This window comes from Heterodontus francisci, chromosome 24 (genome assembly GCF_036365525.1).
Source record: "Heterodontus francisci isolate sHetFra1 chromosome 24, sHetFra1.hap1, whole genome shotgun sequence".
In the NCBI taxonomy this organism is placed as follows: Eukaryota; Metazoa; Chordata; class Chondrichthyes; order Heterodontiformes; family Heterodontidae; genus Heterodontus; species Heterodontus francisci.
Genome location: NC_090394.1, coordinates 55511239 through 55537630, shown reverse-complemented (window position 1 = coordinate 55537630; position 26392 = coordinate 55511239). Strand labels below are relative to the sequence as shown.

The 26392-nt window shown below is 41.0% G+C and overlaps 1 protein-coding gene across 4 annotated transcripts in view; it reads left to right on the top strand.

Annotated features, from left to right (window-relative positions):
• nde1 (nudE neurodevelopment protein 1) overlaps window positions 1-24772 on the top strand; it is a 54892-nt gene extending 30120 nt beyond the window's left edge. For all 4 annotated transcript variants that reach the window (XM_068056219.1, XM_068056221.1, XM_068056220.1 and 1 more), the window contains 5 exons: window positions 1938-2074; window positions 2196-2369; window positions 3949-4031; window positions 16770-16924; window positions 21637-24772. In XM_068056219.1, the coding sequence (XP_067912320.1) occupies window positions 1938-2074; window positions 2196-2369; window positions 3949-4031; window positions 16770-16924; window positions 21637-21730 (643 nt within the window). In that variant the 3' untranslated portion in view covers window positions 21731-24772. The remainder of the gene's footprint in view (window positions 1-1937; window positions 2075-2195; window positions 2370-3948; window positions 4032-16769; window positions 16925-21636) is intronic.
• The last annotated feature ends 1620 nt before the right edge of the window (window positions 24773-26392 follow it).

The window sequence follows — 26392 nt, the reverse complement described above, 5'->3', positions numbered from 1 at the left end:
CTTAAGTGGTCACTTAAGGGCCCTCTCCCACCCCCACGGGATTTTTACCTGTGGCATGTGTGTGTGCTAGTGACATGAAAGGCCGCCCAGCAATAGCTGCCGGACTTGCCATGCGCTGGGGGTGTGTCATGGCATTCGGGCACAGGGTGTCCGATTTGAGGGCTGCCCCCGCCTCCCAACCCACCCTGGGATGCAAGATGACCCCACCCCCTCTCCTGCCTGCCACCCCCCCCCCCCCCCAAAACGACCACCCTAGCCTCACCAGGGCACGACCGATCCCTCTGATGGGGCATGCCCAACTTACCTTCACTCCTGGCTCCATGTCATTGGCTGGGCTGCAGTCCCAACAGTGACCACTGCTCCAGCTGGTGCTGCTGGGACTAAGAGCTGCCAGCCCGCTGATTGGCCGGCAGATCACTGAGGCAGGACTTCCTCCTTCAAGCAGGTCGAAGTCCCACCTCACGACAATTAAAGCCCGGGGGCCCGTAAAATGCCGGATGGATCCCCAGGCTAGGTGGAAGTGGGTTCGCCACCAACTTTTACATCGGTGGTAAAATCCAGCCCACTGACTTCTTTTGCCAAGCTAAGATTTCAGGCCATGTGTTTAGAATCTTTCCCAACCTAAATTAGTGTTCATAGGGTCACCATTGTACTTTTGGCAAGAGAATAAATTTTCTACTTTCCAGTATGATGCGGGATTCTGAAATTAAAGATGGAAAATGCTGGAAGCTCTCAGCAGGTCGAGCAGCTTCTGTGGAGAGAGAAACTGTTCTGATGAAAGATCATCAACCTGAAATGTTAATTCTGTTTCTGTATGCAAAGATAGTACCTGACCTGCTGAAAGCCTTCAACATTTTTTGCTTATTTCTGAGCTCTAACACCTTTTGACACAAATCGTCAAATGTGATCAAGGAGAAGGATAAATTCTACCTGTCGTGTTTTGAATGGTAACATACTTTTGAAATTTAATTCGACTACATAGAGGGGTTGAAGATGGGATGTTCTCTAAGGTTTTTAATTGGTTGTTGAATGCTAATTTTATATAACGAAATGAGCATTAGCATTGACACTTGTAATTTAACTTCGATCTGGCAGCTAATTGCTATGTTATTTTTGAAGGGTGTGAACGAAGAGTCAAAAAATGGTGTTTAAAACCTTGGGACCCTTGGAATCTGTGGCTGAATTATTTTTATTCTGATTTAGGGCTCATAGCTTGCTGAGATTCCTATCTAATCATGCTTTTAGGGCACTGAAAAATGGTAGTCTGTTGCAAACTGACTGAAGTTTAGTAATGAAATATTAATAGTATTTTTAATGAAAATGAAAATTGTTTTTAAATCCTCACTTTCCACATTTAAATATGAACCCATTTCAAATTTGTGGTGCAGGGTAGCATTGTGTATATAGAACAGTATTGCCACTGTCTTACACATACAATGCTTTGCAGCTTTTTAGATGTTAATTTGATATTCTAAGCCTTTAAAAGATTAAGTATGCCAATTGCCCATTTTCAAACATAATTTTAAAAGGAAAAAGTAGAAATAATTCCAAACATCTTGGTAAAGGTCTGATCAGGACCTGAGATTTATAAAAGGCAGCACATGTTCAAAATGCCACTGGCTCAATAATGATTCAGCACTGGTAATTATACTGACTTTAGTGGTGGCTTTGCAAGATAATTAAACTTAGAAAAAATAGTGCAGTATCTTGAATTTCTGAACTGGGAATTTGCAATGTTCTTTTACTTGCATCATAACCAAGTTTACATTTTAATGTAGTTCTTGCCATATCTTAAATTTCGGTTCATAATTTTGAATCCCTGTTTTGTGGTGTTGGGTCGAATTTATATAGTATAGTAAAAGTGTCTTTGCACTTGCAGTGATGTGTATCTTCGTACCTTTTTTGATTCTATTCCCTGTTTTTGGCTTCTTGCACAGAGCAACTATTATGTCCTTGGAAGATTTTGAGCAGCGTCTGAACCAGGCAATTGAGAGAAATGCATTCCTGGAGAGTGAACTAGATGAGAAAGAAAATCTTTTGGTTTCTGTACAAAGACTTAAAGATGAGGCGAGAGGTGAGCATTGCTTTTATTTTAATATTTTGGATGCACAGTTAATGTTTGCAAAAGTTTACTTTTTTTCTTTTTAAAAAAAAAAGTACCACCAAAGGTTTTACATGGAAAATTTTGCTTCTAGATCTGAGACAAGAATTGGCAGTACAGCAGAAGCCAGACTCCATCAGGAAACCCATGAATACCACCTCGGATTCTGAAAATGCAATAGCACAAGCATCCACAACAATGCCTTTGACCCCACTGATATGTAAAGGACCAAGTAGTGGGTTCCCTACACCTGCCATGTTTACAAAAGGTAACCCTCACTATTATTGAATAGTTTAATATTTTAGAATGACCTGAGGTTTTTTAAGATAGTGGTATTGTCTGATTTCAATCATGTACATCAATCAAAATATGTCTACAGAAACATGGCTGACTCCAGAAAGTGGGAATGACTTCACTGTACGGGGACATGTGATGTTCAGGAAGGATGGAAGAGGAGGAGGGGGCAGCTTCAATATGTTCAGCTGGGAACTAGGGAAGCTGATTTGCTATCCCAAGATGGTATATGAATAAAAAATAGTATTTATTTAGAGATACAACACTGAAACAGGCCCTTCGGCCCACCGAGTCTGTGCCGACTAACAACCACCCATTTATACTAACCCTACAGTAATCCCATATTCCCTACCACCTACCTACACTATTTTAACAGCCAATTTACCTATCACCTGCAAGTCTTTTGGATATGTACAGTTGTGGTGAGTTGGGTGGCACAGTAATAAAACACTAGCCTTTCAGCTCCTTGGAGTTGAGTTCAAATCCAGCCCATGTTGGTCACTCACTGACAGGAAGGATCCTATGTAATGAGGTTTGGGCAGTAAATCCAGACCTTGGTGAGTATGGGCCTACAATATAAACGGCCCCAAATTTGGTACTAACTGGCAATCATTCAAGGGAGCGTAGGATGAATATGGGAGGGGAGGGGGAAATTATTTTGCATCTTGGGACTGAGGCATATTGGGCAGAGTAGAAGCAGCTTTACCCTGCAACCGGTTGTGCTTGAGGTGGCACCCAGGTACCATCCTTCCCCTTGAGCGCAAAGAAGTCTGCCTTGATTAATAATAAACAGGTGAAGGGCAGAATTGTTAAAGATTACCCGGAGCAGGATAGGATTGCTTATGAGATGGATATGATATGTATTTACAATTATTGTGATCCTGATGAACCCAATAGGCCTTGTTAAAAGTGATGAAACCCATAATATATAGTCATGGAATCTTTAGGGACTAGTAGCTACTAAATGATACTGTTGCTGATTGCCAAATAATTGTAAGAGGCAGGACAAAAATGGCCTTATTTAAAAACTCAATTTCATAGGCATGACTAAGGTAATTACTAAAGTTATCAATTTAGGATAACAAAAGAATTATACATGGCCTATAAAGGAGTGGGGGTGGGGGGAGGAACAATTGTGGGAAGAATATAATTTGCTAAAAGTGATATTGATAAGAATGAGTGGTCTTTCATTGTCTGACATTTGCTTACTTCCTGACTTATGGTGGCAGGCAATCTGCTGCTGGCTCTGTCAGCACCATTATATTGGTCCATTTAAACACAACCATCTTGACCCAATCCCTACTGGGAAGAACCTGGCTTTTGCTTGGTGTGGCTTTCTGTGCAAGAGATCTCCACTTAATTGGAATATTGCAGGGTTCTATGAAAAGAGCTAGATGGGTCAACCTACCTCATCAATACTTCCCCTGTTGACAGCCAGTTTCCAAGCATGGTGCATTACTCCATGACTGATTTTACTAAAACATTTTTTTTACTTAGACATGAATGTTAACCAATCTTGTGTGATTTTTACTTATTTTGTTAATCTTTTCCAGATGGTTACACTGGCAGCCCTCTGACTCCATCAGCCAGGATATCTGCACTTAACATAGTGGGAGACTTGCTTAGGAAAGTTGGGGTAAGGATTGCAGCACTTTTAAGTGCATTGTTTTGTGACTTTCTAAGCCCTCTGGGTCTCATTCCTGGCCTCAATAAGTTTTATAATTGAATTGTGTGGAAGTTCGATCTTGGGCGAAGCAGTGGCCATCTATATTGTATAAAATCGTACTCCGTAGTATTTCGTTTTTCCTGAAATGTGAAGCACTGTGATGTGTTTGCAACTCTTTTACCCCATTTTATATTCATAAAGGAACTTGCCATAGGAGGGCATTTTTGAGCCCATGTAGGTCTTTAAAAAAAAAAAATTATAAAATGTCTGTTGATTTCACATCACTATCTTATCACCTGCATTTAATATTTTCTTGCAGTACCTTAATGCTGTAAGTCCATTACTTATATTTCACTGATTTTTATCTCTATGGTGTGATGAATAATGAAGGAAGCTTAACTCAACCTAGCTGAATTAGCCATAAACTTTTTTTGTTGGCTTCTTGTAAGAATTGGTTGATCCAATTCAGTAAACTTAGTATTTACAAAAAGGTTGATGCATTGGTTTTGTTCTATTTAATGTTTGATTCATGTGACATTCAGGAGGCATTTCTTACTTTTCCAGGCACTGACTGAAGTCAGTATAAAGTTCCTTTTGTGGGCCATTTTTTATGTCAAACTGTTTGGCAACCAGTTATAAGTTCAGAATGTGCTACAGTTTCATTGGAGCTGTCCTTTGTTGGGAAGCTTTACTAGAGAAAAATATTTGTGCAGACTTCCACCCGTTTCATTTATCACTGGTGATTCTATAACTTGTTTAAAGATTTTTAAGCCATCTGTATGGGACAATGGTTGTCAGGGGCTAGGAGTGAGTGAGAATACATGCCACTAATTGAGGTAACAAGCACAGCTGCCTCAGTGGGTCTTGTCAATTGGAGTTTTCTACAGATAGATATTTTGGGCTGTTTTAGATTAGTAATGTCTTGAATGCTGTTTCCCTTTGCCAGTGTAAGTGATGTATATTGTCCACTAATTAGGTTAATGGTATTTCTATTTTCAGAAATACTTGCCACGATCAACACATTGGCAGTATGTCTTATCCCATGAAAAAACTCCACTGCTGATACTTTTTTCCCTCTTTTGGCACTGCAATTTCAAGAAGGACAATTTGTGTTCTGATATTAAGTGGGAAGCCTCCAGAGCTGATTAGTTCAGACAGAGGAGGGTCTTGCTTTATATGGGTATAGATTATTGCCGTGTTTTTGTTTATAATTTTTTTTTACCGCTTGATCCAGACACTGAGTGCTGATGAATGTTCATTAGAATGTAGAAAAATGTCCCATTAAACAGTTGTAGTTTTTGAAATAATGTTTGGCTGTTTTGATAAAACTGCAGTATCAGTTTTTAAAAAAAAAGCGTTTCTGTATACTTCACTCTACACTAATTACCTGAAATTCAGCCAATATTTGATTTTTTTTTTATTTTAAAGGATAGATGAAAGGATTCTGCTGCTTAAAAGAATGGTATCTTTGTTTCCCTATTAATTTGTTGTAGCCTGGACTTGTAGATGTATGAACACCAAAGTTTATATCCAGCTTTGACAGCTTATGCTTTTCTGATACCCTTTTGGATAGTTTTGTAAATTTATGGAAGTTGTATACAGAATATTATAAAACTAAATAAATTGTATCACGTAACTCCTCTTTATGCCAATGTTCTGTGACAGTTTGCTAATATTCTGTCACTCCACAAAGATTTATGGTCGTTCGTTCTCCTTGGCTTATTAAGCGTGTTTCAAAGGTCACTGGAAGTACCTTTCTTTTTGTTTTCTGTTAAATGGCAAAGTACAGATGAGTGTAATGGCGCATAGAGTTTGTGATGAACCATGTTCAGGAGAGCTGCAAGAAAGGGGAGCAAGACGAGGCATTTTTCCCTCATTATTTTAACTTGCATGTACCAATAGGATTTGCTGCTGTCTTTTTTTGTCTGGAGTAGAGGAGATGGGGCCAGTTCACCCTGGGATTACCTGATGTATACAGCCGTGTATGTAGCAGGCAATTTAATATGCACTACTTTTTTTTTTTGAAAGTAGCTTAACTATAAAGCTCCCGCCTTGCATGCAAAATGCATAGGGCTTGACTCTTCTAGATTTCTTTAGCTTCTCCTCTAATCCCTGAGTGGCAGTAAATATTTATATTTGACAATTGAACTATACTCAGAATAAAGACCAAAGCCAGCAGTAGATAATCTAAACCCTATAGATCAGTTCCTTGCAACGGATTTTCTCATGTTTCCAACAGCTTGGTTTATTTTAGTTCTAATCCCCAATTTGATTTCCCTCCAGGGCCAGAAATTTGGGCATCTGATCTCCCATGACTGACTGACTGACTTGTAGGCAGCCTGATTTATGTTGGCTGATTTGAAGCAAAGGTTCTATGCCAAAATCTCCTGACCTTTGGATGAAGCTGTACCCACAGTATGCTACTGGGTACATGAGGACTCTCACTTTATTCTTGGACTTTGATTTACATTCTCTGCAATGCATTTCTTCCTTGTTCTTTTGGCTTTTCTTGACTTTAAAAAATATTCTCCTCATTGCTTTAGATTCTTTTGCCAACTACCTTAAATCTCTGTCCTCTGGGTACTGACTCTTCTGTCATTGGAATCCATTTCTGTCAAAATGCCAATCTCTCCATGACCACTTCTACTCCAAGGAGAACAACCACAGCTTCTCTCATTTCTTCATAGAACTAAACTTCCTGATCTCTAGTATCATTCTATTAAATTGCTTTACTAAATTATGAACCCAATATTTATCATAAGCCTCCTTTTTTACATTCACTTTAATCCCTCTATCTTTAGTCTTCCAGGGAGCTCAAGCTTTGGATACCCTTCCTTTCCCATTGTGTCTAGTATGTATCTGAACTATCACTTGCTTTTTAAAGACCTTCCATTGCTCATTTATTGTTTTACCGTACAATCTTTTGAATCCAACCCACCTGGGCCAGATCACCTTTTCAAGTCACTGAAATTATCCTTCCTCTAGATGAGTATTTTCACGTTTGATTGTTCCTTGTACTTTTCCATAGCTACTCTAAACCTAATGTGGTCACTTTCCTAAATGCTCCACCAACCCCCCTCCCCCCCCCCCCCCCCCCCCCCCCCCCCCCCCCAAACAACTGAAACATGCACAATACCCCGCTTAACACCCCAGAGCTTGATCCAGCACCCTGTCCTTTCTTGGGCTAGAAATATTCTGATCAAGGATGTTCTCTGTACACTTTTTAAATATTCTTTCCCCCTCTTTACCCTTGGCATTTATTTTCCTGTCTGTATTAGGATCATTAAAGTCTCTCATCACTGCTGTATAGTTTTGGCAACTTTTGGAAATTTGCTCCTCCTATCTCCTTACAACTATTTGGCCTTTGGTACGCATACAGCCGCGTAACAGCTCCTTCCTTAATTTTAACAGAACAGTTATCAGGCCTGTGTCCTCAGTACCTTGCTCTATGGCAGCGAGGCCTGGACAACATATGTCAGCCCAAGAGCGACGTCTCAATTCATTCCATCTTCGCTGCCTCCGGAGAATACTTGGCATCAGGTGGCAGGACCGTATCTCCAACACAGAAGTCTTCGAGGCGGCCAACATCCCCAGCTTATACACACTACTGAGTCAGCGGCGCTTGAGATGGCTTGGCCATGTGAGCTGCATGGAAGATGGCAGGATCCCCAAAGACACATTGTACAGCGAGCTCGCCACTGGTATCAGACCCACCGGCCGTCCATGTCTCCGCTTTAAAGACGTCTGCAAATGCGACATGAAATCCTGTGACATTGATTACAAGTCGTGGGAGTCAGTTGCCAGCGTTCGCCAGAGCTGGCGGGCAGCCATAAAGACAGGGCTAAAATGTGGCGAGTCGAAGAGACTTAGTAGTTGGCAGGAAAAAAGACAGAGGCGCAAGGGGAGAGCCAAATGTGCAACAGCCCCGACAAACAAATTTCTCTGCAGCACCTGTGGAAGAGCCTGTCACTCTAGAATTGGCCTTTATAGCCACTCCAGGTGCTGTTTCACAAACCACTGACCACCTCCAGGCGCGTATCCATTGTCTCTCGAGATAAGGAGGCCCAAAAGAAGTTTCTGTCTTGAACACCTGAAGTACATCACCCTTTTCTAGTGATGTAACTATTATTTGATCAATGCTGCCAACCATCAGCCCCCCTCCCTTTTCTCGCCTCCATCTTTCCGGAATACATTGTAGTCAGGAATATTCAATTCCCAATTCTCTTCTTTGTTTTGCAATAACTGAGTCATAAATTATTCAATCATACCATCATGTGGTAATTTCTCTGCAGCTCTCCACCTTATTTACCACATTGTGTATTTAAGTACATGAACTCCAAATCCATCCCAGCCTGTGTTGCATTTTCTCCCATGTCTGATCCCTCTTATTCCAGTGTTATTTGCCCCTCTCAGTCTTTCTGTGCATCTTTTTTGTATCTCTTCTAATCATCCTGCTGCTTCTTCTGCCAAATTTGTTTAAAACCTCCCCGTAGGGACATTGGTCCCAGCTGTGTTGAAGTATAGCCTGTCACTCCTGTCCAGAAATGATCCTAATGACCCAGGAATCTGAAGTCCTCCTTCCTACAGGTTTTCTTCAGCCGCACCTTAACCTGACTTATCTTGCTGCTCCTGTACTCACTAGCGCATAACACTCAGAATAATCCATAGATTACCACTACTTGAGGTCCTGCCTTTTAACTTCCTCTCTAATTCCTGGAACTCTGACTGCAGGACCTCAACACTTTTCCTTCTTGTATCATTAGTTCCAAGATGGGCCATAACTTTTGGCTTTCCCCTTCAGCATGTTCTGCACCAGTTCTGAGATATTCTTTACCTTGGCACTTAACATTCCATGTTCTAAGGAGAACTGTTCCAGATTCTCTAGTCTCTCCACAATTTAGCACAGCACGATCCTTCTGGCTTTCCTGTGGGCATCTGCCACATCAAGCAGTCTGTAATGAACATGTGTATCAAACAAATGACAGATGCTCCGTTTGGAAGTGGCAATACCTTGTCCACGTTTCCTGTGGACAGGAGACATCAGGTTGTTAACAGGTGGCTATAGTATGCAACTTTCGCTAGATGACCAGCTCCCTTCAGTGTGAAGAGTTGTACATACATGGAAGAAGTACTGAAGGTGGCAAGGGCACAGAATATACTCTGGATGGGGGACTTCAGTGTCCATCACCAGTAGCACCACTACTGATTGAGCGGGCCGAGTCCTGAAGGACATGTCTGCCAGATTGGGCCTACGGCAGGTGATTAGGGAACCAACAAGAGGTAAAGACCTCCTAGACCTTATCCTCTCCAGTCTACCTTATGCGCATGCAGCTGTCCATGACAGCATTGGTATGAGTGACCACTGCACATCCTGGTGAAAATGAAGTCCTGTCTTCACACTGACGATGTTCTCCATCATGTTATGTGATACTAATACTGTGCTGTATGGGATAGATTCAGAACAGATACGGCACCTCCAAAACTGTGCATCCATGAGGTGGTATGGACCATCAACAGCAGGAGAATGGTATTCAAACACAATCTGCAACCTCATGACCTGGCATATCCCTCACTCTACCATTGCCATCAAGCCAGGGAATCAGCCATGGCTCAATCAGGAGGGCAGGCCAGGAGCAGCACCAGGCATGCCTAAAAGTGAGGTGTCAACCTGGTAAAGCTACAACACAGGACTACTTGCATGCCAAACAGCAGAAGCAGTATGTAATAGACAGGGCTAAGCAATCCCACAACCAACGGATCAGATCAAAGTTCTGCCACATTCAGTCGTTAATGGTGGTCGAAAATTAAACAACTGACAAATGTCCCCACTCTCAATGATGGAGAAGCCCAGTACATCAATGCAAAAGAAAGGGCTGAAGCATTCATAGCTTCAGCCAGAAGTGCTGAGTGGATGATCCATCTCTGCCTCCTCCTGAGGTCCCCAGATGCCAGTCCTCAGCCAATCCAATTCACTCCACATGATATCAAGAAACAGCTGAAGGCAGTGGATACTGCAAAGGCTATGGGTCCTGCGACATCTCGGCTGTAGTACTGAAGATGTGCTGCAGAACTTAGGGGCGGCGCAGTGGTTAGCACCGCAGCCTCACAGCTCCAGCGACCCGGGTTCAATTCTGAGTACTGCCTGTGTGGAGTTTGCAAGTTCTCCTGTGTCTGTGTGGGTTTCCTCCCACATGCCAAAGATTTGCAGGTTGATAGGTTAATTGGCCTTTATAAATTGCCCCTAGTATAGGTAGGTGGTAGGGAAATATAGGGACAGGCGGGGACGTGGTAGGAATATGGGATTAGTATAAATGGGTGGTTGATGGTCGGCACAGACTCGGTGGGCCGAAGGGCCTGTTTCAGTGCTGTATCTCTAAACTAAACTAAACTAACAGCACCCCTAGCCAAGCTGTTTCAGTACAGCACCAACACTGGTATCTACCGATTAATGTGGAAAATTGACCAGGTATGTCCTGACCACATAAAGCAGGACCAATCCAATTCACCGGTCCATCTACTCTCTCTCATCAGCAACTCACCAAGGCTCCTTCGACAGCATCTTCCAACCCCATGACTTCTACCATCTAGAAGGACAAGGGTGGCAGATGCATGGGAATGCAACCATCTGCTAGTTCCCCTCCAAGTCCTGCATCATGCTGAATTAGATCTACATCGCCATTCCTTTGCTGTTGCTGGGTCAAGATCTTGGAACTCCCTAACAACACTGGTGTACCTACACCCCAAGGACTGCAGCGGTTCAAGGCAGCTCACCACCACCTTCTGATGGGCAATAAATGCTGGCCTAGCTGGCGACGCCCACATCCCCCGAACTAATTGGTCATCGACAGTGCTATCAAGCGGCACTTGTTCAGCAATAACTTGTTCATCAATGTTCAGTTTGGGTTCCAGCAGGGCCACTCGGCTGCTGACCTCATTACACCAAACATGGACAAAAGAGCTGAAGTCGAGGTGAAGTGATTGCCCTGGATATCAAGGCAGCGTTTGACCAGTGTTGCATCAAGGAGCCCTAGCCAAACAGAAGTCAATAGGAATCAAGGGGAAAACTGGTTGGAGTCATACCTAGCACAAAGGAAGATGGTTGTGGTTGTTGGAAGCCAATCATTTCAGTCCTAGGACATTGCTGTAGGAGTTCCTCAGGGTAGTTTCCTAGGCCCAACCATCTTCAGTTGCTTTGTCAGTTACCTTTCCTCCATCATAAGGTCAGAAGTGGGGATGTTTGCTAATTGTATGATGTTCAGTACCATTTGTAACTTCTCCAGATACTGAAGCTGCCCATGTCCAGATGCAGTGAAACTGGACAACTTTCAGGCTTGGTCTGATAAGAGGCAAGTTATGTTTGTGCCACACAAGTTCTAGGCAATGACTATCTCCAATAAGACAGAATCTAACCATCTCCCCTTGACATGCAACGGCATTACCATCGCTGAATCCCCACCATCAACATTCTGGGGGTTACCATTGACCAGAAACTGAACTGGAGCAACCACATAAATACTGTGGCTACAAGAGCAGGTCAGAGGCTGGGAATTCTGTGGCGAGTAACCCACCTCCTGCCTCCCCAAATCCTGTCTACCATCAATGAGGCACAAGTCAAATGTGTGATGAAATACTCTCATTTGCCTGAATGAGTGCAGTTCCAACAGCACTGAAGAAGGATGTTCAGACATGGAGCAGGAGTCATTTATCTTGTAAGAGGCTGCATCACCTTCATTGTGTCACTTCAAGGTTTTCTCATTTTTACATAGCAAAAACAAGGAGCAAAGGTCAGTAGGATTAGTAGCAGCCCTGGATGCAGAGGATAGTCTCTCCCTGGGAAATGCAGAGCAGCGATTTGGCCTGGACATTTGACTTTTTTTCTTTTTGTTTTTGGCTGCCACATCCGTCTTCCAAGAAAAGTGTGCTATGTAACTCTCTTTTTGTACAATGAGAGTATGCATTAAAGGGTAGCAGTTGTATACAGTCCCTCCCGGAGGTTAAGTATTTCCAATATATTTGTGCCAGGCTTTGGGAGACTCCACAAGAAAAAAAACAAAATTGAGCTATAAACTTTCCCTTTTTCTTTTGATGCTGTAAGCCTTTGTTTTTAAAAACTCACTTGGGCTTACAGTTCATTTTTGACCTGCAGATTACAAGTGACCAAATTGATGACTCGTTCAAAACTTTATACTTAATAGGGTTATGGTTTATTGAAAATGATTGCAAATTTAGCCAGTTGAGTAATGATTTAAAAAAAAAACTGCTTTGTTACTCTACACCCCAGCAAATAATGGCTCTACAATATCCTAGCATTAGAATGCTCAAATAACTGTTAGTCATACAGCCACCCAAAATAAACAGCTCCTGTTGATTTTGTAAATTCTGCTCTCGATCAGCTGGGCTCTTCTTTCCTCGACTGCAGTAAAATATCTTTGTCTTCAACCTCTTATACCCCTTTCAAGGGATGGACCCGGGTTACTTTATTGACACGCCATGCCATCCTACAAAGCTTCTCTTAAAATCACAATACCCAATTTTATTCTGTGCTTTATTTAGACCATGGATTTGAACCTACCCCTAAAGCTGTCTAAAAATTAAAGCAAAATACTGCAGAAGCTGGAAATCTGAGATCAAAACAAGTGCTGGAAATATTCAGCAGGTCGGGCAGCATCTGCGGAGAGAGAGAAGCAGAGTTAATGTTTCAGGTCTATGACCTTTCATCAGAACTTGTAACTCCACAATAGTTGTAAGGAAATGCAAAGTATTGAATTCTTCCACTGGAATAAAGAAAGCTAAGTGCAGTTTTAATAAATGTCGTTAGTTTTGATAGGATGGATAGAGAAAGACTCTTTACTCCAATAGGGAGCTAGTTATGAGGTCATCAATTTGGAATCCTCCTGAGGTCAGGAGATTATTCCTTTTATGCAAAAATTCTTGGAGCAGGAAATGTTTTGCTGTATGCAGTAGTTGAGAGGAGACCATTGCAATTTTGGGGGAAAAGAGATGATAAACTTGAAGCAGAGGGAGATCAATGGCTATTGAGAGTAAAGAAGTGGAATTTAGTTGTAGATTACTGTAAATATGATGGGATGAATAGTTGCTTTTGATCCTATGGCACTAGCCTACGGGGGACATGAATGACTACATTAACTGGGTTGACTATTTCTCTCAATGCTAGCTTTTAATAGAAGGACAGATGCAAGATTTTCCCCCAAATAAGCCTGCTTTTGGTGCAGTAGGGCCTCCAACATTCAGGATCAAAAGTAGAAGTCTGTGTCATAGTGCTGGTAGCCATATCTCTGCTGCAGCATTGTGGACATTAGTCAACTCTGTCACTGCCATAATTTGCCCTTTTTAAAAAAAAAAAAATGCTGCTACTTTGCTGGATTTACCATTCCTCTGCCAAGTGGATTACTGGCCAAGCTTGTTATATGCCAGTAGCCTATTCAAATAAGTGGAATGCAACTCCCTTTTGAAAAATTTGTCCCTTGCACCCTGAGCCACCAATGCAGCTGAGGCTCATGCTTCAAGGCCCAAAAAAATGGGCTCCAGAGTATTTGTCTGCAGCTATAATTTTTATAATATTTGATCCATTTCTTAACCATATATTCAGCTTTTAAAGAAATGATAAGTGCTTTTGTTAGGAATCATTACTTAGCTTATTTGGATGCTGGAGGGGAGAGAAGATTTCTCGCTTGAGACTTGTTAATTAGCTTTTTAAATATCCATGGATCATTATGGGATCCTCCTTTTTTGGTAATTTTTATTTTAGAAGGTTCAAAAAAATTGGAGGAACTTTAGGTCTGCTCGGGCGTTTTGAGGAACCAAGTTTATGACTAGTTGATAACCTAAATTTTCAAAATGATTCAGACTGAACCTAAATTGAGAAATATTCTATTTACATAAAATTATGATACTTGCGAGTCATATTAATCCAACCCTTGAAGTATTGAGGTAGAGGCAAAGGTAGTTTTAATAATACAGGGGAAAGGGATGGGACAGAAATCAATCCACACGTGGGGGCTAACAACGTAAGAAGAGAGTCTGAAAGAAGGTAGCAATAGATGAGGTAATTATATAAATGACAAATTTAGAAAGAGAAATAGTATGCAGAAGGATTAAAATGAGTACAGGAGGGAAATCAAACTTGCCAATTAGAAGAACAGAAAAACAAGGTATTGGGCAAAAAAAAATCAAAGGGGAAAGGAATAGTGTGACATATTGTTATGGCCAGGTGAGGAGGGGGATCTCTGGCACCCCTTTCGTCCCTTCTCTTCTTTGACTGCAACAAGGTTTATCCTTTTTTAAAAAAAAAAAAAATAAGTGGTTGAGCTTACCACATCAGTGAGCATTAGCTGCTGTTCCTGTAATGTGATTGCAAAAGAACCAATCAGACAGGTTTTCTTGAGTTTAAACAAGAAAGAGGTAAGTTTATTACACTTAACACTCTAACCCGATCTAAAATACTAAAAATACACTCTCTCACACACAACAAATAGATTATGGAGGGAAACAGATTTGGTGGTTGGATGAAAGTCTGGAATAAATGGAATTTAAATACAGTTATGTGAGTCCAATAGTCCTTAGCTGAAATTGTCATCTTGAAGTCCTCACTGGGCTACTTGCACGGTGGTTGGCTTGATTTGCTCAGGGCTCCTGAAGGGTGGTGGTTGATTCCTGTCATTTGGTTGCTGGCTGTAGCGGTCTATAGGCTTGTTTGGGTGGGGTGGGGATTCCCAGTCGCAGCCGGATTTCTCTTGATATTTTCTGGGGAGAGAGAGCCTGCTTCATTGTTGGCTTTTCAGTTACTACCTGTCTGCTGTCTGTGTGACAAAGCTTACAGTTTCTTCAGAGCTGCACAGGCAGTCATGTGGCTTTATCAAATCCCTTTTGTTTTTAATGAAGTTTTTTCTGGAATCTTCGATTCAAGATGCCACATGCCTCAAGATGTCCAGTCACGCTTGGAGGGGTTTCTTCTTTCAAAGTCAATGGGTGTAGATGGCCTTGACAACCATGTTGATATAGCCATTCCAGGTAATTCAATCACCTGCCAGCAAGCCATTGTACTGGTTGGGCTTGGTTAGACTTTTTGTTTCCAGTTTAATCTCCTGGTGTTTCAAATGTAAATTGCAATGGCCATCTTGGCTGCCAGTTTTAAAAAAAAAAGTTAACTTGTAGGATATTTCCATTAAAAGTCTAATGCAAGTGTCCAACTGATGAAATTAATATTTCCCATTTGGCATATAGGGTTTTTCCTAACACATGAATGAAAGAAGAAACATGTATTGCAGTGCTCCGTATGTGAAATAAAGTTGGGGAATTGGATGTAATGCTATGAAGAGACATATTGAGTAGCTTTAACAAATGGCTGCAAACTGGGCAGAAGTGGAAAATAAACATTCAGGTAACAATACTTTTTAGAAGGCGCAGAGTAGGTTTAAAAAGTAGGTGTGGCACCATTGGTAAAGGAGGGAACACATATTGTAGAGAGAACTGACTCACATTTTGAACAGTCAGTATGATTTTAAAGGTATATGTCTGGGTGTGTTGTGGGTTAATTAACAGGTGTTTGATGTGGTCAAGTTTCATGTGACTACCAGGATGGTAGAAGGCAAACTAGAGGGACTCTGGTCTTTTCTGTCACCTATCAATTACTATGTTATCTTAAAGTATCACCTTCCAGCAAGATCTCTGAAGAAATGGGGAGGCTCAAATTAAGTTTCTACCAAGTAATTTTGCTCCTCTTCCCCATTACTGCAATCACTTCATTCAGAGAAGAAATTCCGTGTTATTTTGTCTCCCACATTGCATTCTACCTAAACAAAAGTGTTGACTAGATATCTCTTTCTAATTTGCTTACAAATAGTGATGTACTCCTTGTCTGGATGTGCCCTACTAGGCAGGGTCCTTTCACTCTATATAGGCTAATATGCACAGTCTCGTGCTCTATGTATGTAAGTGTGCGTGATATGAATATATATTCATGCTCTGAGACAGCTATTTATGTAGAAGAAGTTGCAAAGGAAGATAAAGCCACAGTTAAAATTCTGGCATATTACATCGACTTGATGTAATTGGACATCTGATCCAGCGTGATGCCCTCAAAGGGATTTGTGGCATGTGTACATAAAGTAAAATAATGGGGAAAAGAAAGATGTGATTGAGACAAAAAAAGTAAGAACAAAATTCAGAATCTAAACTAACTTCTGAAGGAATGAGACTCCACAATTGTAAAATTTACATTTTTCAGTGCCAGAACTTGTTTGGCAGTAATTGTGACTTATCACACTGTTAAAAATTTACATACTCCTGAATGTAACAGCCCAAACTTTTATTCTGCCATGGTTAGTGGGTAAGTATAGAACTTTATGCCGTTTACATGGATTTCACAGCTGAGTTTATCAGCAAAGTACTGTTGTAGTGCAGCTTGTGAAGGAGCAGGGGAGGTCCGACAGCAGCTTCTGGATTTCCGTGTGCATGTGCAGTTAAACGTAGTTGAGGTGGCTGTCCTATTTACTTCATAATAAAGGTGAGTGCTGTTAGCCACATTTAATCTAAATGCGGATTCCAAGCTAATCATTTTGTACGGTATGTATTTGGAACAGCTATGATGTAAAGAGAGTACTTAACTAGATGTCGCTTAAATCATGTTTGGAGTACAGAACCATTAAGAGATAAAGATTTGTAAATTTTACATTTTATGTTTTACAGGCTCTGGAGTCCAAGCTTGCATCCTGTAGGAATTTTGTCTGGGATCAATCTCCAAACCGCGCAAGTCTGCCATCCACTCAGAATGGAAACTGCACAATAAAAGACAGCAATGATAATCGGATGCCTAATGCCAATCTACCCCAATATGACAAAGGGTTGGTAAAATCCTGTATTAACAGACTTGCAGTGTTTTGAGATGCAATCACCATAAGTGAACAGCATTTGTATACAACTGTCGTAACTGATTAAATATACAGTACTTTGGAAGTTTGCTCAGATCAGTGCCCCACCCCCTAGTTTAAATAAAACATTTATAAGAGCTCAAAGATGCCCAATCTATTTTGCACTTAAATAGTATTTTGAAAGTTTAAAAAATATCCCAAGGTGCTTCAGAGGTATAAAGAAAAGATGGACATCAAAGAAGGGATAACCAAAAGCTTGGTCAGAAATGGGTTTTAAGCAGTATTTTGAGGGAAATCTAGAATCTTGCTCCTAGGTGCCTTAAACAAGGGACATGTCCAAGATGCTAGAAGACAGAAGTGAAGAGTATAGGAGAGGTTGTTGTAGCATTGGAGGAGGTTAATGGGGAGCAGCATGGAGGACAAGAATAAAAAATATAAATTTGAGGACTTGAAGTCAATGTAAATCAGTGGGAGCAGGTGATGGGTGAGCGGGGCTTGGTGTAGTGCAGATACAAGCAGCAGAGTTATGAGTGAAGCATGGGAGGCTGAGCAGCGCGACACTGGTAACTGAGGCATAGGTGAGTTTTAATGGCAGATAAATTGAGGTAGGAGCAAAGGCAAACATGTTGTGGAATTAGGCATGCTTTGTGATGGAGAGAATGTGGTTCTAGAAGCTTGAAGTTAAATAGGATGACCTTTCAAGTACTGAAGCAGTCTGTGCCTGCATGCAGCAAGACTGAACAACACTTAGGCTTGGGCTGATGCATGGCACAAATGCTACTTGCCACTTAAGTGTCAGGCAATGACCATCTCCCCTTGACGTTCAATGGCTTTATCATTGCTGAATTCCCCACCTTCAACATCCTGGGGTCATCATTGATCAGAGGCTTAACTGAACCAGCCATACAAATACTGTGGCTGCAAGAGCAGGTCAGTTGCTGGAATTCTGCAGTGGATAACTCGCCACCTAACTCCCCGAAGCTAGTCCACTATCTACAAGGCATAAGTCGGGTGTGATGGAATACTCTCCACTTGCCTGGATGAGTGCAGCTCCAACAACACTCAAGAAGCTCGACACCATCCAAGACAAAGCAGCCCGCTTGATTGGCACTCCATCTACTACCTTAAACATTCACTCCTTCCACCAATGACGCACAATGGCAACAGTGTGCACCATCAACAAGATGCACTGCAGCAACGCACTGAGCCTGCTTCGACAGTACCTTCCAAACATGTGACCTCTACCACCTAGAAGAACAAAGGCAGCAGATACATGGGAACACCACCACATCCAAGTTCCTCTCCAAACCACACACTGCCCTGATTTGGAACTGTATCCCTGTTCCTTCACTGTCACTGGGACAAAATCCTGGAACTCTCTTCCTAACAGCACTGTGGGTGAATCCATGGACTACAGTTCAAGAACGTGGCTCACCACCACCTTTTCGAGGGCATTTAGTGATAATAAATGCTGGTCTTGCCAGTGTTCATATCCCATGAATGAATTTTTTTTAAAAATTGACCGTTTTGTGCATGAGGCGGTTGGTTCAGGGGGGGCTGATGACAGCGACAGTGGTTAGGGTATGAGGTTTCTGGCAGAGCCTGAAGATGGCATGAACATTCTTGTTTAACTAACGAAAATTATAGTTCACCTAAAAGTGGATGTCTTGACAGCACTGAAGCAATGGAAGAGTTGATGGAGTTTGTAGAAGTAAACCTACTGTCAACAGCATAAATGTGGAAACTGTCTTCATGGCTTTGGATAGTGTTGTCAACATGTAGATGAAGAACAGTGGGCCGAAGATGGATCCTTGGAGTACTCCTGGTGTGAGGTGGGAAGAGAAGTTATTGCTAAAGAAGTTCTGGTTATGATTGGTTAAGTAAAAGTGGAACCAAGCAAGGGTAGGTCCAAGCGACATTGGAGAGGATGGTTTTTAGTTGACAATTTTAAAAGGTACAGAGAGGATGAGGAAGAATGTTGCACTAAGTCACAATCAGAGAATGGCATTCATGACCATTTCAGTGCTGTGGTAGGAACATAGGAAACAGGAGCAGGAGTAGGCCATTTAGCCCCTCTAGCCTGCTCTGCCACTCAACTAGATCATGGACTTTTACCTCAAAAGCCATTTTCCCACACTATCCCCATATCCCTTTGATATCTTTAATATCTAGAAATCAATCGAGCTCTGTCTTGAATATACTCAATGGCTGTGACTCCACAGCCCTCTGGGGTAGAGAATTCCACAGATTCATAGCCTCTGTGTGAAGAAATTTCTCCTCATCTCCGTCCTAAATGGCTTATCTCTTTATTCTGAGACTGTCCCCTGGTTCTAGACCCTCCAGCCAGGGGGGAACATCCTTCCTGCATCAACCCTATCTAGCCTGTTTTTAAAAAAAAAAATTAGTATGCTTCGATGAGATCACCTCTCGTCCTTCTAAACCCTAGAGAATATAGGCCCAATTTCCTCAATCTCTCTCTCTTTATAGGACAAACCTGACATCTTTTTGCATACCTATATAAGTTTTTACAGACCGTTTTTATGTTTCTCACTAGTTTACTTTCATATTCTATTTCTTTTTCGTTCGTCGTTTCTTGGTCCTCCTTTGCTGAATTCTAAAATGCTCCCTCTCCTCAGGCTTACTATTTTTGGCAACTTTATAAGCCTCTTTCTTTGATCTAATACAATCTTTAACTACATGTTAGCCATAGTTGGATCACCTTTCCTGCTGGGCTTTTGTGCCTGAAAGAATTGCAAATTTGTTCTAAATGAATAGAGGAGGAAATGTGATTGTAGAGAGGAACAGATCTGGGAGGCAACAATACACTCCAAGAATTTGGAAAGTTACTGAAACTTTGCTTTAGGATTGTTCTATTTGCTATATTATCATATGTTAAATGTTTAGCTAGTTATATTGCATCAATACTTGGGTCCTGAAAATCCCCTTGGGAGAATGCTTGCATTTTATTGCATGTTATATTGCTGCCATGCTGTTGCGCTGTTCCATGAGGATGCTGCCTAATCAGGGGAAAAACTCTCCTGGTTGGAGTCATACCTAGCACAAAGGAAGATGGTTGTGGTTGTTGGCGGCCAGTCATCTCAGGCCCAGGACATCGCTGTAGGAGTTGCTCAGGGTAGTGTCCTAGGCCCAAACATCTTCAGCTGCTTCATCAATGATCTTCCCTTCAACCTAAGGCCCAAAGTGGATATGTTCGCCGATGATTGCACAATGTTCAGTACCAACCGTAATTCCTCAGATACTGAAGCAGTCTGTGCCTGCACGTAGCATGATCTGGACAACGTTCAGACTTGGGCTGATAAATGGCAAGTGACATTTGTGCCATATAAGTGCCAGACAGTGACCATCGCCCCTTGACATTCAACTGTAATACCATCACTTGATTCTCCACCATCAACAACCTGGGGGTTGTCATTGACCAGAAACACACACATACCATATAAATACTGTGGCTACAAGAGCAGGCCAGAGGCTGGGAATTCTGCGGCAAGTAACTCACCTTTCTGCCATCTACAAGTCAGGAGCGTGATGGAATGCTCCCCACTTGTCTGGATGAGTGCGGCTGCAGCAGCACTCAGGAAGCTTGACACCATTCAGGACAAAGCAGCCTGCTTGATTGGCACTCCGTCCACTAGCTTAAACATTCACTCCCTCCACCACCAGAATATAGTGGTGGCAGTGTGTACCACCTACAAGATGCACTGCAGCAACTTGCGAAGCTTCCTTCGACAGCACCTGTGACCTCTTATCACCTAGAAAGACAAGGGCAGCAGATGTATGGGAACACCACCACCTGAAAGTTTCCCTCCCAAGTCACACACTGTCCTGACTTGGAATTATATCGCTGGTCCTTCACTGTCACTGTCCAAATCCTGGAGCTCCCTCCCTAACAGTGCTGTGGGTGTACCTACACCACATGGACTGCAACGGTTCAAGAATATAGCTCTCCACCTTCTCAAGGGCAATTCAGGGTGAGTAACAATACTGGCCTTATCAGTGATGCACACATCCCAAGAATGAACAAATAATTTTTTTTAAAAAGCCATTTAGTTAAACAGAAATATGTTTCATTCATGTATAGTCATGCTGATGTTAATAAACAGTAAAACAACTTATAGTTTACTTGGTTCCCAATCCTCCTCCAGAAAAATGTTTCACTTCGATTCAGTCCATTACCTTTCTTGCCTTGGCTGAGTGGGGAAATGGGGGAAAGCCTGCTGTGTTGATGCTGCCTGTTGGCTTGCAAACTGCTGTCAGTAGACAATTTGTTTTTAGTCTGAATGTGACCTGTTGTAAAATTTTTGGCAATAGACTAATGACACGGGTAAAGACTGATAAATTCTGGATGTGTATAAAAAGTATTCAAGTCACCAGCGGAACATAGGAATTACTAGGTGGAAAAAGACCAAGATCCATTTAGTTTACCTTCTACGATCCTGGTAGTTGCATGGTACAACAATAGTGGAGTTGTTGACTAATTATGGCCATCAATTTCCATCAATCCACAGATTCTGACATAAGGTGAGAAAATCTTCTGTGGTGGAAAGCTTTGGAAATGGTAGATCCAAAGTCTTCTGTTTCCCTCAAGTATAATATGCTTACCATATATCCTGTCTCAAATTACTGACTCTATCCCAAAATATTTTTGTCTTTTCTTATATTTCCAGGTTAGCCAAAAGGCTGGAGTTTGGAACACTTGCCTCGAAAGTATGCACACAAGCAACTGTGTCACCACAGGGTGTAGTCAAAATCTTGCTCTGAGCATGGTAATTTTTTGAATATTGTTTTTAAATGGATATTTTTGTAACCAAGCTCTATAGCTTTCAGTGGGGACATTAGTAAAAGAAAAATTCCAATTTTTTTGCTGGTGCAAGTTGAAGTTTAGTTTTTTTTTGATGGAAGCTAAAAGTAGATTTTTCTTTCATATTGAAGGTGTTTGGCCCATATTTTATGACTATATTTAGAAGCCCTGTTCCACTGGAGATATGGGATGGAGAGCTCATTAAAGAGGGGGACATATAATCAGATAATTGGAAATTTGCAGTTAACGATTGAGGTTTTTTGGTCTCCGTTTTGCACATTTAGAGTTTGAGCTGCATTACAGTAATTATTTTAGCAGTCACAAGGAAGCTGGCTAATTGGGAAATATAACCATTCTAAGGGATTTTTTTTTACAAATTGAGCTTTTATATACAATTATTGCTCATTATTTGGCTTCTTGGTAACTGGTAGTTTGAGCCTTAGCATCTTGGGTATTTTTTAAATTATTAGATCTAAATTATTGAGTCCATTAATTCATGTTTTATTCAACTTCATAACCACTGAGCCATTTAAAGATGGGTCAAGGTGTAGGTAGCTCCACATAAACTTGTGGCTACTGAAGGTTCTGTTACATTTATTTAATCTCCCCTAAGTCTTGCATTGGTGACCCTGATGGTGGGTAGCATTTATCAATTTACTTTTCCTAAATACCATAAGACTGGAATTGTGTATCAAGAAAATTGTGTACAATAATGATGCACCATGGGCCCTTTTTGGCTGAGGGTTAAAATTATGTTTATAATTTGTAAGTTGCATATTTCACATGTACCTTTTTCATTTCTGTGTACCAATTTATGTAGTATAGTCAAAAATGCCTTTCTATATCAATTTATGGGTTGTTTTATGCATGCTTGTGTTAGCATAGCAGTCAACACTTCCGTTTTACCTTTGTAAATATTTAATCTGTTACCTGTTCATCTATCAACTACCCATTATCTATCTACTGAGCTCTCCTGGAAGTCCAAGTTTGTTCTATTGCTTAAAATGCATATGTTTCCAAAATTATTCCTGTGCTAAATGCTGCTTTATGCAGAAACTATTCTGATGTGTACTCTTGTGTAGAAATTTTAAGCACATTGTGAAATCCATTTATTATACGTAGTGGACAAGAGTACTTTTTTGTTTCACTGAAAGAACTTTGTGAACAAAACCCTTGGAACAGAAAGGGTATTGAATTGGTTGCTGCATTACTAGTTTTAGTTCACAAGTGAATACTCACGATCAATGAGCATTACAAGGACTCTGGTATGCTGCAACTGGTGCAGTGTTCTGTTACTATACATCTGTTACTGCTTATAACTGGAGAAATTAGTTGACTGCTGAAAACAGAATTTACTCGAGTTTCATGTGGTTCCAAAGGGAATCTTGTCTTGTGTTAAATTGAGTGCATAGGAAAGTCTACCAGGTCAATTGGCTACAGTCAGTTGGAATGGGTGAGGTTTAGAGCTGGTGAAAGCAGTTGGAATATCAATTTGACCTATCAAACAGGATAGTGATGGAGTTCTTAGTAATTATGTGTTTGAGCTAAGAATGACTTTGTAGAAGTGTTTGGTAGATGAAGAAAAATTTGTAGGCTGAATAGTGCCTTAATGATCATAGTGCCTTTGATTATGGAAGAGTAGGTTGAGATCCTGTGTGGGAACTAGGTTTGATTGGTGAGTTGATTATGTACCACTCAAAAAAAAAAAAAAAAAGTTAATCTAAGGATCTAACCCTAATAAAGAATAATCTAACTAGCTGCTGATGGATATGAATTTATCTGATTGATTCTACAGTTGGTGGAAGAACCACATCACCATTTTAATCCTGGCACTAGTAAACAAATAGCTGATGCATATTATCTCAAAGCTTAAGCCAAGGGTTGGGAGGTCTGTCTGGATTCATTGCTAGGATCAAGCCACAACCTGGCAGAAAGGGGGTTTTCTGGTCAGAAAAGTTGATTAACCAAAGCTAATGGGTGCATTTAGGATCACCATGACCTGTGTTATAATCCTGAAGACCCATAAAAATTGGGGAAAATCCATCCAGGATCTTCTCTCTGCCACAGAATAAAATGCTGTTGAAGAGCAAATTGTTGTGTCCTGAACCAAATCTCTGCTATTTGTACTTTTGTCCAATGCAAGCTGGTTTACATAGGGCCACCCTGTCTTTGAAAGGCCACAGATGCTGTCTCTTGTAGGGACTATTGAGGTAGGACTGTGGTTCTATTGAACAAATGATTAGATTGATGGTACCTCTAATGTGAATTTTGTTTGACTCTATGCAGAATATGCTTGATGTCTTGTCTCTGTGTACTTGCATTGAGTTTTGGGTCCTGTAATTTTGTTCTTGTGCTCGTTAATAGATCTCCATGTTGGAGAATGACATGTTTCCAGATTTTTGCACCTAGTGCCTGGATTTAGTTCCCTCTGTACTGTTGCATGGTGCCTTAATTCCAGCATCCTTCACTGCTGTGATGTTGCCATTTTCCAGACCCAGTCTGAGTAAGAGCAAATTTAATGTTAAGTTAGGGTGATTGGTCCCTCTTCTATATTTGACCCACACAAAAAAAATCAAATCGTAAGGTGATATCCTGCAGAGAAGATGATGTGAATGTTTGTTGGTGGCAAAAGAAATATTCCTGCCATAAACAGAGGGCTGTACACATGATCGGTGTATACTATTTGGCTTGTCAACAGGAGGAGGAAAGTGAAGATAGTTGCTGGGGGATGCTATTGTACTACATAAGAAGGGAAATACCAATGTTTTCATGCCTGGAATCCCAGCCTGTGATTTACCTATCTTCCCTCTTCAAGTACCATATTTCATAAATTGTGAAATCACTGGTAGCGATTGTCAAAGTAACTAACGGATGTATACTGTTGCAGATTTGAGCCTCTGTCTTTTTTTTACAAAATGTTGCCATATCCAAGTTTGTAATCCTGCTATATCTGTAACTTTAGCTGCATTTCTTAACGGAGTCAACTGAAATAAAGATATCAATCCCCATTTGTTTGAAGATTTTGCATTATTCCAATTTTAAAAAAAAAAATGTTTGGGTTTTTCTGTTGCAATTTACAACTCTGATCTAATGTCTGTATCTCAACACATTGAATGTTTCTTCTATGTCCTTGGGGATAAAGGCACTAAGCCTAAAAGATTCAATTTCTGGTCTGAACCAGGCTACCAACCTCCGATTTATTGACCTTAGGCTAGAGGGTGGCAGCAGTTGGGGTTCCAGCACCCGATTCCTACAGTGAATTAAATTTGCTGGAAATATGTGGCTGTTGGATAGGATCAGGCTGCACTGTAATTTTTCCCACTGTCAAATAATCTGACTACCCTCATCGTCTGGACTCCAACCCAAAGAATGGCCATGTTGGATCCATATCCAATAAGACCTGATGTCTTCAGGAAAGCAGCTGGAAGAAAGATGGCAAGTATACAATTGCATCCAGATGAACACTACCACCTTACAAAATGAAAATTAAAATATTTTTCTCTGTAGATTAGCAATAATAGACACCCCAATTGCATCTTTCCAAGATTTTCTTTTTGCTTTTTAAATTTTAAATCTGGCACTGTGCTTTGCTTTGAGTAAGTTTTCTTAATCAGCTGTATCACTTAATGTAACCAAATAGTCTTAGCACTCTCCAATTGAACACTGATTCATACTGAAGTCAAAGGACAAACAGTTGAAGCAGTATAAATGCTGTTTCACAGTCTCTGGTTTCTGCATCTTGGAATAATGGAGTTGTATTGCTTGAGGTGGTGGCTTAATCCCTCACGCAGGTTGGCATTATTCTGGTGAGAGCCTATTGACTGAACCTGATCCAGTTATCAGCCAGTGCTAGCAGTATTCGTCTGACTGGATCATAATCCAGAGTGGGATTTACTTTTTAACTCCCCTTTCTCATCCCAGCACAAATACTGAAGCCAATTAGAGTATTCGTACAATAGCCCTGGCTGAGATTGATCGCATAATGAATCACTGATTTTATATTTAGGATCTACAATGTTTGTATTGCTTACTACATGTAGAGGTTACAACACGTAGAGGTCATTTGATCCAACCACTCTGCCAAAGTTTACCCTCCATGAACAAATGGTTCTAATCACATTTATCTACCCTGTTCCTTTTATCCCTTGTGATTCCCTTCATCTACCTATCCAATCTAATCTTGAATATTGCCATAGTTTCTACCTCTATCACTTACCCTAGAAGTGAATTCCTCAGACTTGCAACTCGAGTTTCATCCCCTCTTCTAAATCTTATACATTTAATCTTGGCTCTATGGCCCCTTATTCTTGAGCCCTCAACTGTAGGAAACAGTCTGCTTATATCTATCCTACCCAGTCATTCATAATTTAAGAAACTTGCATTGCACCATAATCTTTGTTTGAATGAAATAAGTCTTTAGTTGTATTTCCTCATACCAGGCAGCATGCTAATTAATTTTCATTTAACCCTAGTCAAAACCTCTATATCCTTCCTGTTGTGTGGAGTCCAGTGCTGCACACGGTACTCTACGTGAGGTCTTAAAGTTTTTTTTTTGTATTACTCATGAAATTTGGGTACAGAGCCAATTTTTTTCAGCAATAACTTTTTAAAGAAAAAAACTA